The sequence below is a fragment of the Takifugu rubripes genome, chromosome 19 (genome assembly GCF_901000725.2).
Source record: "Takifugu rubripes chromosome 19, fTakRub1.2, whole genome shotgun sequence".
Lineage (NCBI taxonomy): Eukaryota > Metazoa > Chordata > Actinopteri > Tetraodontiformes > Tetraodontidae > Takifugu > Takifugu rubripes.
The window spans coordinates 18,122,421-18,139,265 of NC_042303.1; the positions used below are offsets into that span (position 1 = coordinate 18,122,421).

Here is a 16,845-nt window from a genome sequence, read left to right on the forward strand (position 1 = left end):
CTTCCAGTTATAATAAAATCTCAGATTTGATCTGAGTTAATGAAGGAAGCTGAAGCAGCGCATCGCCCCCTGGTGGCCGACTGGAGCTTCGCAAGTGCTGAGCCCCTCAATGACGACACAAATCTGAATTATTTATACATTTTAATGGAAATTCTTAACCAACAACTTCAGGAATTCTTGCACTCCCACAGTTGAGAAGGATCACTGTACAAGTAGCTTTTCACAGTTTATCTTACAGTATTTACACACGGCTGTAATCCCACCGGGCGCCTTCACACGGCGCTCAAAGCATTTATAAAAAGCAGACAAATAGCTGTTATCTGTACAGTTTAAGAAAATTAGTCCAGTACATTCGCACACACAAAGATTAAGTCTCCCGTGAGAAACAAGTGAGAAGGTGGGAAAAGAGCTCTCAATTAACGGTGTCCAAATCAAAACATGCTTCTGTGAAAAGAGCCGTGTGGGTTTTAATTCATTTGAAACCTTTTAGCTATCAGTCAACAGTGCAAAACTCATGAACCTAAGACCAAAAATTGTCTGACTTTTACCAATCAGTGCATTTAGAAAACCAATATATGTTGAAGGAGTGTGGAAATGTTATATTATGGTGGGAACGATGAAAATCAGCAAAAAATAGAGATGCTCCAACTGAAAATGACCAGGGAATCTGCTCTAAATTACTCAGGTCAGTGCAGAGCTTAACGAGGTGCTGTTGACGCCTCGTTAAGCGTTGATTTTTAATTCCTACAAAAAGCAGAACTAAGTTGGTTCTACTGATGGGAAGGAACCACTTTCAGTTTCCTGAAATATTCTTTAAATACACTTAAATATTTTTACATTTCTTTCTTCATAAACACTTTGTAAACAAAAACATCCGATTCTCACAGTGACAGAGTAGAGGGAAGCTGCAGTACTAAAGTAAACGTGGAATTTAAAGAGACAAATGTAGAGGGTTTAGCTTCGTACCCGATTAGCAAAACAGCTGTTTTAAATGCAAATAATTATTGATGCTGAACGCTGGATTAGTGCTACTCAGGTTAGTGGAGGATTCACACCTCGCTGACATGAGATTAGTAACATTTCAGACGCGTCTGGAGACTCTTCGCCAGCCTTTCAGCAGGACTGTTGGAAGCCTCGCAGCCTCTGTCTGCCTCACATTCAGGAGGCTTTTACCACCTCCGAATAACTGCCCACAAATTCCATTTCAATCATAAAAACCCCTGAAAGCACTCTTCAGTCTGACTGGAAGTATTAAGAGGATTTACTCTACATGAGCTGAGCGTTTCTGCTGCTGACTGTAAATTATTAAACCCGCATTTACATGAAACCCACACTGGAGGCTGGAGCACGGCAGCGCCCCCTGTTGGTCCAAATGGCTAAACAGAATTCATAAATGGGTAAAAAACAAAAATCCTCGTTAAAGGGGCTAATGGGCTATTTTGGGGCCAGTAAAATGCAGGGGGCATCTTGACTCTGAGTTTCTGGACCTGGTTTGCTCTCAATTCAAAATGTTGCGTGTCAAATGGCACATTTTAAAAGGTTCAATGCTTCAAATCTGTGGGGCAGAAATGCAAATTGATTACTGTCTGGGCCTGTGAGCAGCCTTTTCTTTCAACTTAGCCTAAGGAGAAGGTGGTGCTGCCTCCATAGGAAACAGAACTGGGGCAGGAAGCTATCAAAGATGGTAAAATGAGGAGAGAGTGCACACAAGCTGGCAGGTGGGAGGCTACGGGTGCCCGGGGTTGAGATTTTCCAAGGGGCGTGGAAAGGCTGAGTGGAAGTTTGACAGAACAAATCCACATAACCATAAAAGTCCAGACGGTGGAAAAGCTTTGAGGACAGCAATGTGCTGAACCAACGTCTACTGAAGTGCTGTTTCACCTGAGAGGTTGGATAACCGACCGCATCTCTGCGCTGACAAAGAAAAGAACCTTAACGCTTCTCATTCATGGACCTAAGTGGTGAAAAGCAAAGCTACCAAAAAGAGAGGAGAGAAAAGGCTGGATGCTCAGGTAGATCCAGGGTCTTCAAGTGGGGCAGTGAGCACCAAAGATGGGGAAAAAGAAGAAAAGGTCACCCAGCGAAGAGGTTACAAACGGTGAGGTTGAATGATCTCCACATCCACTCAAGACACACTGTGAAAAGCAGTTCTAATTCAGATGATTCCACACAACAGGACCGTTAATACCAGCTTCATATTTTAACACTTTCCTCCCTAAACTGACCTTTAATCCCAGCTGCCAGAGCAAGTAAAGCCCCCCTTTCCAGTTGGTCGTGAGGGGGTCATTGCTGACAGCTGTGCCAGCCACATCTGTCAGCTCTGAGACTCCATGATTTAAAATAAAGAACATTCACACACCGAAAGAAAATCTACAAGTTCTGGGGCAGACGTTAAGCCCACTTGGAGGAATGACTGTAGTTGCGCCTGTTTCCGGGAATGTTGGGTCCTCATTCTGGGATCTGCAAGGCCATCACTGCCGGTTTGGTTTCAAAGTAAGTGTTAAAACGGAGCACGGCGTACCTGGAAAACCACAGCAGCAGAAATTAGGAAGCTGGTTACAGACATTCAAGAGCAGAAAGAGAAACATCCCATTTAAGCAGATAAAACAGTTTTTCCAGTCGGTAAACCTCAGAAAAAGGAGCCAACATCAGAGGTCAGCACAGTCCCACGTTTTAGTCCCCTACTGTTACACCCTGCTGACCGATTCGGACAGCTCGACCATCTGTAATATCATATCCAAGGTCACGTCACACACACACAGCAGCAAGTCTTCAACAGGAACACCGCCACTCACCCCAGGAAGTCAAAGTCAATGGTGGAGTATTTGGCCTGGATGAGAGCCCAGAAGCCCCAAAAGAAGTGTGAAGCCTACAGAGATACAACACAGACACGAAGAGTGTGTGACTGTTAATGTAGAACGTGTGTGTGTGTGTGTGTGTGTGTGTGTGTGAGAGAGAGAGAGAGAATCCTCACTCACCAGGGCAAACTTGTTGACTTGTACGTAGAGAGTCTCCAGCTCTATCTGGCTGACCTCCTCCGTCTTCTTGGTGAACTTCTTGTAGGCCTGCAGGTAAACTCGTAGCCAGTCCATCTGCATCTCACGGTCGGGGTACAGCAGGTAATCGGGCTCCGTCATTCCTGATCACACCAGGACCGTCAGATATCGATCCGGCCTCAACATCCAATCACAGTTTGCTTCAACAAACCTGCAAATTCATTGAAGTGGTTGCCGATGTCGAAGGCCTGATAGTTGTAGCTGGAATATTCGTAGTCTATGAAGCGGACGTGACCTGAGAGACAAGTTACAGGAACCGTTAAACCCACCGGCTCTGTTGTGATAAACTGCACTGGGGCCCCTGGGTGTTACCTTCTTTGCTGTTGTGAATAATGTTCTTGCACAGCAGGTCATTGTGGCAGAGCACCACAGGGGAACCCAGCGAGGAGAGATGCTCCTTCATCCACGCCATCTCCTGCTCCAGCACCGCCTTGCTCGGGACCTCCTGCTGGATTCTGGACAGTCAGCAAATAAAAGGAGAAAGGAAACACTTTTTTTTATTATTGCTGGTATTAAGAACATTAAATATTATTGATATCAGTTATCGTCGCAAACAGGGAAGAGAGGCGGGAACACCCGAGCTCAGCGTGTTCAGACAGCACACAGGCTCAGTGGGGCATCTGCATGTGGTTCCCATGGAGACACAGCTCCACAGAAACAAGCTCAGAGGCCACTCGTGGCGCTGCAGTGGGTGCGTACATGAGGATGGTCTCCAGTTACAACGCACCTGCACGTACACACCTCAGGCTGAACCAAACAGGCTCTGAGGTTCTGAGCCAAGGGACAGATGAAGGAACAGGAAAATGAAGGTTCTGAAGGTTCCAGAGTCCACAGATCTACACGATTTCTCTGCTCAGCGTGAGCACATACACGTTAATGACCAGGAATTAGCAGCATCATAAAATATTTACTTGTTTCCATAGGTAAGAGGATGACTGAGCATTTATTTATCTGATCTGTAGGGAATCTTGGTCACATGACGGTCACATGACGCACACCGAGCACTTCAACACCAGCGTGTGTCAAACATTGAGGGCAACAAGACACTGAGCTAGCATGTTAGCCAGCAAGTGTGCAGGAGCCCCATGCTAATTGTAATGGGATTATGGGATTTAATCCAGTCAGGCTAATTAGATGGGAGCGCACAGAGAGGGCGGAGCCTATGCCCAACCTCTCCTCGGAGAGTTAGCTGGCTCCGTCTCCATGACCTTCTTGACTCTCTAGTGTTCTACAGCAAACAAACCACACTCGGGCAGACGGCCAGCTTTTGCTGACTTGTTTACTCTAACAACTAGAACCTGGTGCAGTTGGACTCGGACTGCTCGGCAACATTTCTGTAACCAAGGAAGCCAGCTTGGCGACCCGAGCCACCGAGCAGAGCAAACATCTCCTGCCTCGCTGCATGCCTCAGACTCCATAATCCACTCAGCTCTCACTGTTGCTGTTATATAAACCCAACGCTCTGCGTAATCGAATGGCAACGAGAACACGGAGAGCAAAGCTGCTCTCGGAGTTCCATCAATTCCACATATTTCCCCGTGTTTGGACTCACAGGGGTCCGGTTAAAGCCCACCGAAACCTCACCTGGTGTTGGACGCCTGGTCAGTGAACTCCGTGGCCACCAGGGAAAAGTACTTCCGCATCTTGATCCAAAGGTCGGGTTTGGGGATGCAGCCGTTGTGTGCGTGGATGGCGTGGATGCGGGCCATCTCCTTGGCGATCAGTCTGAGGACACATGCACACACAAACCAACCTTACGGCACACGAAGGTCCAACTGAAAGGAGGATCCTCGGGGACGGTTGGAAGCTCCACATTCGTTTCATTAATCGAACACTTTATTAGGACGACACATTAAAACCGCTGCTATGGCAACATGAACTTTATAATTGACCACTTTTTATTTGACCTCCTCCTCAGCTGGACTCGACTGTTGCATTAAGGATTTTTGCTAGGGAAGATTATCCGTCTATACGCAGCATGAAAAGTCCAACCGAAGGGGAAAAGACTGAGGCAACAGGTGAAACTCCTGCTCATCTCCACCTCACCTGAGGATCGTAGGGTCCCGCACATCCTCCGTCCCCAGAGCTTCCCCGTGAATGAACTCATAGCAGATTCCGTTTTGAAAGGTGCAGTAGAGATGAGGAGCGCAGCCGTTAGCATGGAGGACCTACACAGGGGAGGACAGGGAGAGCTCTCAGGAATTTGCTCTTCTGTATCTAAATCCTGGAAGATTCTCGTCTTTGCGTTAACCTGGAAACTTTTCAGCTCGTTGTCTCTGTCCACGATCAGCTCCGTCTTGTTTCCGTACACTCGCACGAGGACCACATCCTCCGGACTGTCCTCCAGGTAACAGCCAACCAGCTTGTTCGTGGTTCCATCAGTGAAGTACTGGAAGAAGAGACGAGGAGACGTTTGTCTTATTAAACCTTGTTGTCACAGTACCGACAGCCCTCCATCCAGAACCGTAACCGGGGGTGGGTGCACTTTAAAAGCATATTGATGTATAATGTTGACTTTTCCCGTTTAAAAACACGTGACGCAGCCGTTGTCAGGCGTCCACCTGTGTAAATGGCCAGACCGAACCATCCCAGCACAGTAAAAACACAATGGCAACATACACACGACCCAGACGCTCACTCATAAATTTCTGGCATTCCACACGTGGTTGGCTACAAAGATTGGCATCGCAAACATCCCCGTTATGAACATACATACGCGAGCGCCGCTGATCCATTCTGCCCCACACACAATACAACGCTAAGACCTGCGATCAATACATCGACAGACAGTGATAATCTTGGACCCAGACAGGTGTAAACAATTAGCCGTATGCTGCCTGACCTTTGTGCTTTCTATACGCTGTGGCGTGATGGCGTGGGCGTCCAGGGAGGTGGCAGAAATGAACCATGGGAAAGGGAAAGTGGATCCCTGTTTGGAGGAACTCGTGCGTATTTAAAGTGGAAGAAGCCAATTGGGTGGTTCTGTTGACTCTTTTAGTTCTTCACTCTAATTAAAACAACGCTCCCACTTCTCTCTGCACACTGAGGTGTGTGAATGACACACAAACACACAGACGCGTTCATGTCCCGCCGGGACACAGGACGAGGACGTGATGTTACCATGTCCACCGTCTGATGGAGCCACGACACAACCGTCACTTGATCCTTTCACAGGGAATAAATTATGTATTTTTTCCTTCGGCAGGTGAGTGTTGGACACCAGCATGGAGTCGTTCCTCACTTAAACAGGGTGGGAGCAGTAAGGTTTGATCACCACTCGACACGTTTTAGCAGAACAACTGTTAACCAGCCATGTTAGCATTGTTCTGTATGGGGAAAAAATGAAATACTTGCCATAAAAAATACATCAAACAAATGTTGTGCACAGCAGAATAAAACCAAAGTATGTAAAAGCTACCAGGAGCTGTTTGCAAGAGCTCCTCATTTTACTTTATTATCGCCAGCATATTAGAGCTACTACTCATCTGACGTTGAATTTTCTAAGTAAGCTTCAGATAATATAGATACAGCACAAAAACAAATCTATACAGCTTCATATATAACTAAATATTAACAGGAAAGGTTGCTGAGGTCAGCTTGAAATATATACTGTTTGTGTGAGGAAAACCTTGGTAAGACACCGATGTCGTGCTTGTATTGGGACGATCACTGGAGTAAACAGAGAAAACCCACACAGGCACTGGGAGAACATGCAAACACATCAAATGAACCGAGGTGGAGTCGGGATATAGATCCAACTATGACTGATGACCCAGACGGGCTGTGTGCAAATGTCAAAGTACTGTTTTATAGTAGTACCACATAGAATACCACTAATGCTTATGTGTGTGTGTGTGTGTGTGTGTGTGTGTGCATGTGTGTGTGCTGGTATTGGTACTGGCCCATCCAGTCTTTATAAAGGTCCGACTGCTTCTTTCATAGTTAACAATCTCTTTCTACAAACTGAATTTTCAAGTGTGAAAGCTGTGAAGGACCAGTTTCAGGGCAGAGCTCTAAAAAACGTCCAGTCACTCCTGGAAGGTCTGAGCCTGAGATGAACTTGATGCACAACCTTCACGGAAGAGATATCATCCACCACAGAGGGGACACGGGTTCAAGTCTGTGAAACTTGAACTCTTACCCAGTCTTCCCTTAGAAGTTGCTGATTTGTTCACGTACGTTAATAGGTCGATCTGTTGGTGCGTTTTATTACTGGCTGTAAAGCAAATTACCATGAACCTTGCACTAAATTCGCAATCTTCCATTACTGCTCGTCCCAATAAGGACTCATTTCATGTCGGTCTCCAGCTGGTCTCCTGTGCCAGGAGGTGTAACAGCCCCAGTGTGGATGGAGGTCTGCTGACTGATGCGGCAGACCTGCCCATCTTGACCTAGCCTAGCACTGTTAGCTTAGCGGCTCACGTTACCTTCGTCTTGACGTTGCTGATGTCCCACGCTGGTCTCAGCTGTTGAATGAGCTTCATCGCCCCTGGTGTCACATTGTGCTCGTCCACGAAAATGGGGATTTTTCGAATTACTGGCGAACCGAGGGGCACATGTATCTGAGTCTCCATCCTGTAGAGGCGTACCTGCAATGCTAATCTTCTAGACCGTCGATGAAATCTCTGGAATTTCCTGCATAAAAAAATCATGCGGCGCGTCAGCGAGAGGTAAACGTGTTCTTATGCCCGGTTAGGAGTTTGGCCCGGGGGCTGTCTCGACGGCCTGATATAAGCGGAAGATGTGAGCTCCAGCCGGCGGCCGTAGATGTTCGGCACCGGTTTTCTTATGAGCTGTCACAGCGACCGGCTAACTCCGCCCCTTCCTCCTACTTGGCTCCGCCCACCTGCGATCGTTCGATTGTGCCTTACTATTTTTTTAGGAAACTGACTGTTTAGTCTCCGACACGCACGACGTCCAGTTTATGGGCTATTTATCCACATAAACGACCTTACCCTCCGCCAAGGAGGTCAAGTGACAGCCGGCGTTAGCAAGATAACTCAAAAAGTTATGGACGGAGATTAAAGAAAAGTTCAGAAGACGTTGATAAACCTGTGATGCTGCGGATTGCGCGGGGACTTTGGAATTGATCTCTTTTATAATCAAAGCCTGAGATTTGATGATAAAAGAATGCAACCTACAATGTTATGTAACCTAAATATGATCTCAGCGAGCAACTGGACCAAGTCTGGGATCAGACCTTTGGAAAACCATGACTTGGATGGATGAGAACATACATGGACGTTATGTAACCTTGTATTACTGCTGCCCAATTTATGGGGAAATTACCTTCCTCAGCAGGGGTCTGTACTCTTTGTGCTTCCCCCCATAGTTTTTTTTTTTTCTCTGCTGACGGAACAAAATTGGGCTTTACTGAGAACATTGTGACGTGTTTACAATTTCCAGACAAAAATCAAATGCACAAATGATGTATGAGAAATTTGTATTTCTTAATTTACCTCTAGGTGTTCGATGAAAACGCCACATTCTTGTTACATTTATACTTAACATAGCAATGTTAAGATGTTCACACATTTTTGCTTTAAAGAAAATTAATGTGCAAATCTAGAAATAACACAATTGCTTTTACAGAATTACAAACTGAATAAAAAATGAAGACTGTCATCTATCATACTTCTGCAGCACTTAATAGCTACCAAATATTTCAACTTTTCCATCGGATGAACTGTTTTATTTGCATGTATATCTATGTGCGGTCATTTTTGGTAACATTCGATGATTAGGGACAAAATGATGAGAGGAACTCATCATTCAATACATGTGGGACTTGATGCAGGACCAGCTCCAAACACCAAATGGATGTTTTAAAATTTTCAAGAAAGAACAAGTTTGTGGATTTGGTTAAAGTTTGGTTTGATCAATCTCTTTATTCCTGTAAAAAAAAACATCTAAGAAATTCCAAGCACTGTTATGGATCTGTCCTGCCCTGGTAGAATTCTACAGAAATTTAATGAAACGCAACCAATCCCGATTGCAACAAGGTAGCTGGATTGGCAAAGTCGAAAAACTTGATTAATTTAAGCTTCCATCGTCAGAATAAAGAATGTAATTAAACCAAACGTGTCCGGCCGTTGGGTAGCGAGTGTTAAACCCATAAAAGCATCACTTCCTACTTCCTGTCAGCTGTCTGAACAAACACCAATGAGAGTCTGGAGCGACATATGCTCCGCCCACGTTTCCGGCGGAGGAGGACAGGCAGGTTTACGTCTTGCTTAAGAGCTTCAAATTTATGCTGGTTTCATTATTTCTTTAATTTTAATCGGAGAATCCAATATTTAGTATAACTCACTACTCGACACAAATTGTCAGAAATCCAACAGAAATCCAATTTGTTCTAAATTGTAATTGTGGCAACTATGTAGTATCACGTTCTACCACATGATGGCAATACAAGCATAAAAAGGTCTGGTTACTACTCTGACATTGTTGAGGCGCAATAATTGGAGATGAGGGATCCAATTACCAGCAGGACCATCCCAATAAAATGTTTATGTCCGATGGTCATCATACGATGCACATACTTACTAAAAATACTTTTTTGTCAAGATCAAATTTCATTAAACCTGTTTGGTTTGTCATTCAGTCACTCCTGAAATATACAGAAACATAACAGACTTAAACAACCAGCTAAAGTTACATTAAATGTGATCAGTTTCTGTTTAAGAACTCTGTTGCTGTAGTTGACTTCATATATACATCACTGCTGTGCCTGTGTGTGATTGGTCAGACACACGTAAACAGTTCGCAGGAAGTTTAGGTGATTTGTACTCATGATGTTTACTGTCAGGAAGCAGAAAGATGTGATGCTGAAGAGAAAAGACATCTGTTCTGGTCAGAATTCCTTCCAGTGATGAAGAACATGCACTCGATGTGCTGCAAATACCGTCCTTACCTTAAATGTCATAGATCAAGTGTTAATGTCAATTATGCAAACACATTGTCTCATTTTTTTGTTAATTTATATTTATGGGCATTTTTATGACATGGATATAAACATCAAATTTATACTAATTCATTTCTGGTAGATTTTTTTTAGCTCTTGCTACTGCCAAGGCTCCAGGCAAGTTTCTCTATTCCAATCTGAAGTATTTTCATCCTGTTTCCTGTTTCAAAGTGTCTCAGGAAGGATGAATCAACAGCAGAGGTTTGCAGTGTGTCCAGGAAGCCTTTATTGTAGGAGATATTTAATGTGGCTGTCGTGAACAAAGAAGGGGTGTGCACGTTGTTAGCAGCATTTTTAGATATAATTCATGACTCAGGCAGACGCGAGATGGAGGAAAACAGAGCAGCTCAAGTCCGACCTCTGCCTGTGGCCACATGCCTCATCTGCTGCCTTAATCCCAGCCCTGCTCCAGCTCCCAGGAATGCATTGGCATGTGTGTGTGTGTGTGTGTGTGTGTGTGTGTGTGTGTGTGTGTGTGTGAACATTTGTCTCAACCATAACTTTGTTCAAAACTCACAAGTTCTCCAGCGATCTCAGGAATGAGGAATTGTTGACTCTGCCACACAATTCAGTGCTGTTTACACACACACACACACACACACACACACACACACACACGCACACACACACTCTAACCTAATTTCTCATGTTGATGTTCTCTGAGCTGTTTACCTGCTGAAGAATCGCTCCACATTACCCGTGTTTACTTTCACGATGCTCATTCTGTGTGTCGGCCTCTCAGCTGACAGATGTCCTTTGAGCAAGCGAACAATGGCCACAGTTTATCATTTACAACAAATAAAAGAGCGGAGGGCCAGTCAAGGACATTGGCCATCTGGACAGTTCAGATGAATGAAAGCTTCCAAAAGCTTTGACTGTTTACCTGCTGTTAAGCCCTTATTGATTAAAGGCTTAAGAATGGAACTAATAAGTTTCCCTCAGACCTGATAGAAAATAGGCTTAAAAAGAGTCCTCAGAAAGGTTAAGAGAGCAGTTTATGGTTTTAAACAGCATAGTTCTATACTATAGAACCAAAACAGGAGCTCTCCATCATAAAGTGCCTGTTTAGTGGTCTTTAATGAAGGTAGGTGCAGGCACAGCAAAGCTGGAGAAATTGCTCACAGGACACCAGCAAACTTGCCATCAACCTTCTCAGCACAACCTGGCACATGAGAGGCCAACAGCAGGTATTTATAGCCTCAGTGATCAGGGAATGAGACCCAGGTGTGCCTCATTGCAGGTATCTGATTCAGGTGGCCGGCTCACTCTGCCAGGGGAAAACATCAAACAGGGATGGGGGGGACACAGAATAAATGTCCCCCCATTAGAAAGGACATTATCCTCTATTTAGGAATCTCTGTTTTCCTCTGAGTGTGTTTGTGTGTGTATGAGGTTGCTGATGGCGTCAGGCTAGATGCTTTAGCCACACCTGAGCACCTAAAACAGGGCATCAGGAGCCAGGCACCACCGACATGAAAAGGAAAAACAAAGGAAGCACGACTTCTCATTTAGAGACCTTCGTATCCCTGCAGGGTTTCACCAGGACACAGAGCACATTGGTCAGTCACTTCAAAGCCGTGGGAGTGTGTGGCTGCATTTGTCTTTTTGTTGACCCACAGGGGAGCACATGGCAGCTAATACAAAAGCCTGCAGCCTGCCCCTATCTGTGCTGATAGTCCTTTTAAAGGTGAACACCAGGACACTTGAGTATGCATGGACACACACACACACACACACACACACACACACACACACACACACACACACACACACACCTCCTCATACAGAGCAACAGCTGAAGTACAGAGGGCCTCCCATTCATTCAACCTACAATTAGATTATTTTTATTAGCTTTATTGATAGCCTTAATGATTAGTTTGGTAATCAGAAAGGCTTGTGTGTGTGTGTGTGTATTTTGCTTACGTGTAAGGGTTTATACTTATCTATATGTGATGTACAACACTTTGTATCAACTATGATAAAGTTCTTTTTAAATAAAGTTATAATTATTAATGTTGGAATGTGCTAATGGTCATTTATTTTTAAGGGCTCTATAAATTAGCATAAAACCTGAGTGATAAAAACACATATCACATGTTCTCTGTGTCTCTGTCGCTCTTTTGAAATGCATTTTGATGGAGGAATGAAAGCTTAAATTCCAGAAAATACAAGCCAGGACAGAAGGGAGGGTCTCCATTACTGTCTATGATGAAACCTTTCAGAGATTACTCAGCTGCACAGCTCCTATTCTCACAGAATGTGTTCTGACAGTTAAATAACAGCCTGCGCTAACCTCTGTATGGGTGGCCTCCGTGTGCCAGCGACTAGAGCAATACAGTATGCACACATGAAGGCGATCCTTCTGCAGAGCCTTTCAGTTGTTGGACATGATGAAAACAATCTACAAACTGAATTTAAACGTGTGCACGGTCACAAACACACCCTTCAGTGGAAGGAAACCTTTCTGGAGTTGATTAATGTGTTTGAGCACCGCGCGAGTAGCGTCACACTTTGACCCCGACACAGATTCTTCTGTGAGCGTAAAACCAAACAGCATTTGGGCGGCTGGGACCGACTTCCTCCTTTCGCTGAGCTCTACCTGCCTCCACACGTTCCAGCTGCTGCTGAGAAGTGGTTTCCTGTGTCTTCGGGACAATTTGTCAGCATTTGAAAACAGGCATTAAAAGAAGAGTTTCTGCCAGAATAGGACAACATAAGAAAAACCTAAAAGTCCCAAAGGTTCATCTTGGTCTAACCTTTGGGACTTAAATGGATTTCTTTTTATCTCGTCCGGACACGAGTCACATCAATACTTTAATCTAGTTAATCTTTGCTGGTCTTCTGTCTGTCAGTCTGGTACAATATTTATTTGGAATGTTTAAACCACATTCCTAGCTTGTCTACACGCAGCAGCAACTCCTCCAATCAGAATATTGATATGACGCATGTCTAGACAATAAAGCCAGATAAAAGCAATCCGGTGGGTTCTCTGACAAGTGATAAGAAGTTTCTGCAGAACAAGCACAAAAATCATTTGGCAAAGGAAAAATGACATTAAAAGGAGCCATGAAAGGGTGAATAAGTTTCCCACTCGGTGTTGCAGCTCTGAGAATGCTCATGTAATTAAAGACCTGACTTCCTGTCACTTCTGCTCAGCTTGTGATGACCTGTCTGGTGTAATCTGCTTGGTATGTCCAGTCATGCCTGCTGAGTGCAATCAGGGCAGCCCTCTTTGTTTTGGCTGTCAGGTCTGAGTGGTCTGGGTGGAGAAAGGTGTTTCCATGGGGATTGGCTCCATTTCCTGACTACACATTCAACTTCTGTCATGTGGAATGAGGGATGTGTCGGGTGTTGATGATGAGTCCCTACAGGTCGAGCAACAAGTGTGAAGGTGCCCTCTGAGACATTAGATTGTGGATATTTCTGTCCTCGGGCGATTGGAGACGCAGTCTTTGGAAATAACGTCATCAGCGTTGGCGCTACATGATAGGGGAGCAACCTTTGTAACTGAGATCAGACAATAAAATCTGGTCGGACTGTAAGTGAAAAGAAGCTCGGAGAAACACGCACACGGTCAGAGTGCGCATAGAAGGGTGGAGTCGCACACTGGCGGTGTTTGATTTCACGCTGCAGGGGTTCAGTTCTTGACTCGATGCGCCAGGACGGGATCATCGGAGTGGTGCCAATGCAAACGCGCCTTAATAGTGCACTTGAATGCTTGATTACAGTAGTGAATGTATAGTTATGGAGCGCACCTCTCCACGCGTCCAGCCTTCACCCAGAGCAGCGCGTAAAAGCGAATGGCTCCGGAGCGCCCTGGCCCACCACCACTGCCCCGATCCCGGCGTGGAAAATGAAATCGTCGTTCTGGCCACTGGCATAGACCAGTATTTACAGGAGGTGTTCCATCACCTGGCCTACCCCAACAGGAACGACACCCTGTCCGCGGAGGATTTCATCACGCTGTGCGGTGTGCTGGGGATCAGCGGAGCAGACAAAAGGAAGAGGACAGAGAGAGAAGCACCTGGAGACGGAGCAGAGCATGAGGAGGACGAGGAGTTCATTGGCGTCTGTTCTGGACTCCCCCACCGGCTCTCGTTTAAAGACTTCCACTCGCGACTCTGTGGGTTTTTTCGCGTACGCAGCGCGCGTAAAGGCGCCGAGGCGTGTGCGTGGCGTCTGCCCGTGACAGAGGACACGGAGCTGCTGGAGCGGCAGATTCGGCTCCGGTGGCCGCGGGTGCGAAGGAGAAAATGCGTGAGTTTTGATTTGACGAACAATCAGAATAAACCCGAGAGAATGGCAAAAAGTCGGACGGCAGAAAACTCGGAACCAGGTAATCAGAAATCAACTTCTAAAATTCTCCCGAGTCTTTGGCACAGCTGAAATCATCTTCCAGATATCACGTGTTCATGCTTTAAACTTTTATGGCGCGTTTTCTTTAGAGATTGACATTCGCTTGTTCTCGCTATTTAAAAGTTTAAACAGCGGCTTTTCCTCTCCAGATGAGGTTTTGGCCCTGAGAGAGCTAGTGGAAGATCTCCGCTCCGCACTGCAAGGCAGCGATGCTCGGTGCCTGGCCCTGGAGGTGGCTCTGCGACGCGCACGCAGTCCCAACCTCCCGAATCCCCCCATCTACTCCGGAACCGCCACCCATCCAGCTCAGGGCACATCCCTGACCTTCAGCGAAGGAAAACTAATACCGACACAAAGAATTAGAGGCCTGAGTGGCTCCGATGTTGGTGGAGGTGTGAGGAAGGTGCTGAGGAGGAGGGACACCAGGGACCCTCTTGTGAGGGAGCTGAAGCTGATCCGTGCCTCCCGTGATGGGCAGCTGGAGGAGGCCATCAAATTCAACGAGCGGTTGGAGGAGGAGCTACGGTGGGCCTACCAGGAGGTGCGGAAGCTGCAGGGGGTGGAGGGTGCGCTGAGGAAGGAGAACACCCTGATCAGGTTGCGAACGTTGGAAACCGGCATTTGAATACATGTAAACGCAGTAGGAAAAGCAGTGGGGTGATTTTGGCTCTTCGTCAGGAGGCGAGCAGAGGAGGCCAGGGAGGCCCTGAGGCTGGGCCTGGAGAAGGTTCGGATGATCCAGGAGCAGGCCCAGTCTGTGCCACAGTTCCAGTCCAGAATCAGCCAACTGGAGACCGAACTACACCAGTATAGGTGTGAAACATTTCATAGGAATTCTCTCCTTCTCTCGAAGCTCAGCAACAGAATGTGTTTGTTACATTTAAGAATATTGTCCACCTGTACAACCCCCAGGTCCCAGTGCACCTGCAGGCCCGATCCCACCCATCAACAGCTGGAACTGAGTGGAGATTCTGGTGGGAAAACAGGTGAGCGGCTGAAACCCGCGTAGCGTCTACCGCTGATCAGCTGCAACCATGCCAAGAGTCCATTTCTTCTGTGTCTGCAGATGTGGAATGTCTGCAGAGGGCGGTGGAGGGGAGAGCTTCCTCTGATGAAGAGGAGGAGGACAGAGGGTTGAGGAAGGACGGTCTCTCAGAGACGAAGAGCATCAGCAGAGTGCACAGCTGTGGAAAAGGGTTCGCTTCAATTTCAACTACTTGCTTAAAGCGCCAGGCTGAGACATCGCTCTCATCACTCCTACTTTCTTCAGGTGTCAGAACCAGTTGGTCCACCCACACGGTCTCCATAGCAACAAGAGATGCTGCAGCTGGAGTGGACAGAAGACAGAGTTGTTTGAGACAGGAAAGGTGGGGATGCTTTTATATTGGTTATATCATTCAATAAAGAGTTAAAGAATTTGTTGACTAAAACGTCAAGTTCACTTCCTGTTCAACAGCTCAAACATCCCATTGTTTGTTTTCTGCATCTGTCTCTCATCAGCCTGAAGAAGACAAAGACATGATTGTGCTGAGGGACAAAGAAAGGACACGCCTGTCTTTGCTGGAGGAGAAACTTTCCGATGCCCTCAGTTTGCTGCTGCAGCTGCGCCACAAGGTCTGCGCGTCCTCAGCGACCCTGCCTGGCCTCACAGCGCCACCTAGTGGCCACTGCACATATTCACATTTCCAAACGTCGTCTCCGATTAATCAAAGGCGTTTAACTTGCAAATTTCGGTCAGAGTTTCATGCAAATGTATTGTTTTATCTGTTGTATCAAACTTCCATCTCTTTCTAGAATGTGTCCCGCAGAATTCTGGGGAAGATTGTGATGGACACACTGGACGTTTGCAGCAGGAGCAGCGATGGTACGCCTGTCTTCACACCTGTCTTTAGTCTCTGATGGTGGCTGCTGTAATATTCCTCTCACCTTTTCCTCCAGATCCATCTCAGGTTCTGCAGGTGGCTGATGCCCTCTGTGCCCAACTGTCCTCTCAGGATCTTCTGGGGAACATTGACAATAATGCAGGTGGAGAAAGAGAAGAGAAGCACTTTGTTCCATCAAGTTGTCAGACGAGCGCCAACCCGTTACTCATCTCCTGTTAAATAAGCTTCTTCCATGCAACATTTAATGGTTTATGTTGTTTTATATCCCCGTACTGTATATCCCAACGTTTGGTAGCATCTCAGCATATAAGAATGAATATTTTTCTCTAAGTCATTGTGCGCTATTTTGTATCCACAGTATTTAATTTTAATGATTATATTTAATTTTTTTTAAATTAAAATCAATTTTAGTAAAAACTAAGAGAAATTTCAGATAATTTTGGTTTTCAGCATCATTGTTGTACCTCAGCAAAAGCACAACCTGACTCTCGTTCAAAGCCACACGGAACTCAATGATCATAATTCACATAAATGATTCCTTTTATGCACCGAAACATCCAATTTGTAACATTTTGGCAAGTGGCAA

General features: G+C 45.8%; 2 protein-coding genes across 2 annotated transcripts; one reads left to right on the forward strand and one right to left on the reverse strand.

The window, feature by feature from the left end:
- Positions 1-124: 124 nt before the first annotated feature.
- etnk2 (ethanolamine kinase 2) lies at positions 125-7,871 on the reverse strand. Its single transcript, XM_003973741.3, has 9 exons — positions 7,484-7,871; positions 5,308-5,445; positions 5,103-5,224; positions 4,641-4,781; positions 3,369-3,511; positions 3,208-3,291; positions 2,979-3,139; positions 2,796-2,869; positions 125-2,521 (listed from the first exon to the last, which is right to left on the reverse strand). Exons 1-9 carry the CDS (start codon positions 7,706-7,708, stop codon positions 2,449-2,451), a joined length of 1,161 nt encoding a protein of 386 aa, XP_003973790.3. The 5' UTR covers positions 7,709-7,871; the 3' UTR covers positions 125-2,448.
- A 5,525-nt stretch (positions 7,872-13,396) lies between these two features.
- LOC101072582 (EF-hand and coiled-coil domain-containing protein 1) lies at positions 13,397-16,676 on the forward strand. The gene is made up of 9 exons (XM_011614383.2): positions 13,397-14,356; positions 14,526-14,973; positions 15,055-15,189; positions 15,289-15,362; positions 15,443-15,572; positions 15,647-15,743; positions 15,877-15,990; positions 16,171-16,240; positions 16,315-16,676. Exons 1-9 carry the CDS (start codon positions 13,735-13,737, stop codon positions 16,476-16,478), a joined length of 1,854 nt encoding a protein of 617 aa, XP_011612685.2. The 5' UTR covers positions 13,397-13,734; the 3' UTR covers positions 16,479-16,676.
- The last annotated feature ends 169 nt before the right edge of the window (positions 16,677-16,845 follow it).

Coding starts and splice junctions, on each gene's coding strand:
- etnk2 (XM_003973741.3), bottom strand. CDS start 7,708: ATGATTTTTTTATGCAGGAAATTCCAGAGATTTCATCGACGGTCTAGA. Junction 5,446..7,483: donor TCAGCAACGTCAAGACGAAG/GTAACGTGAGCC, acceptor CTCTTCTTCCAG/TACTTCACTGATGGAACCAC. Junction 3,140..3,207: donor CCACTTCAATGAATTTGCAG/GTTTGTTGAAGC, acceptor TGGTGTGATCAG/GAATGACGGAGCCCGATTAC.
- LOC101072582 (XM_011614383.2), top strand. CDS start 13,735: ATGCTTGATTACAGTAGTGAATGTATAGTTATGGAGCGCACCTCTCCA. Junction 14,357..14,525: donor GGCAGAAAACTCGGAACCAG/GTAATCAGAAAT, acceptor TTTCCTCTCCAG/ATGAGGTTTTGGCCCTGAGA. Junction 15,991..16,170: donor TGCTGCAGCTGCGCCACAAG/GTCTGCGCGTCC, acceptor ATCTCTTTCTAG/AATGTGTCCCGCAGAATTCT.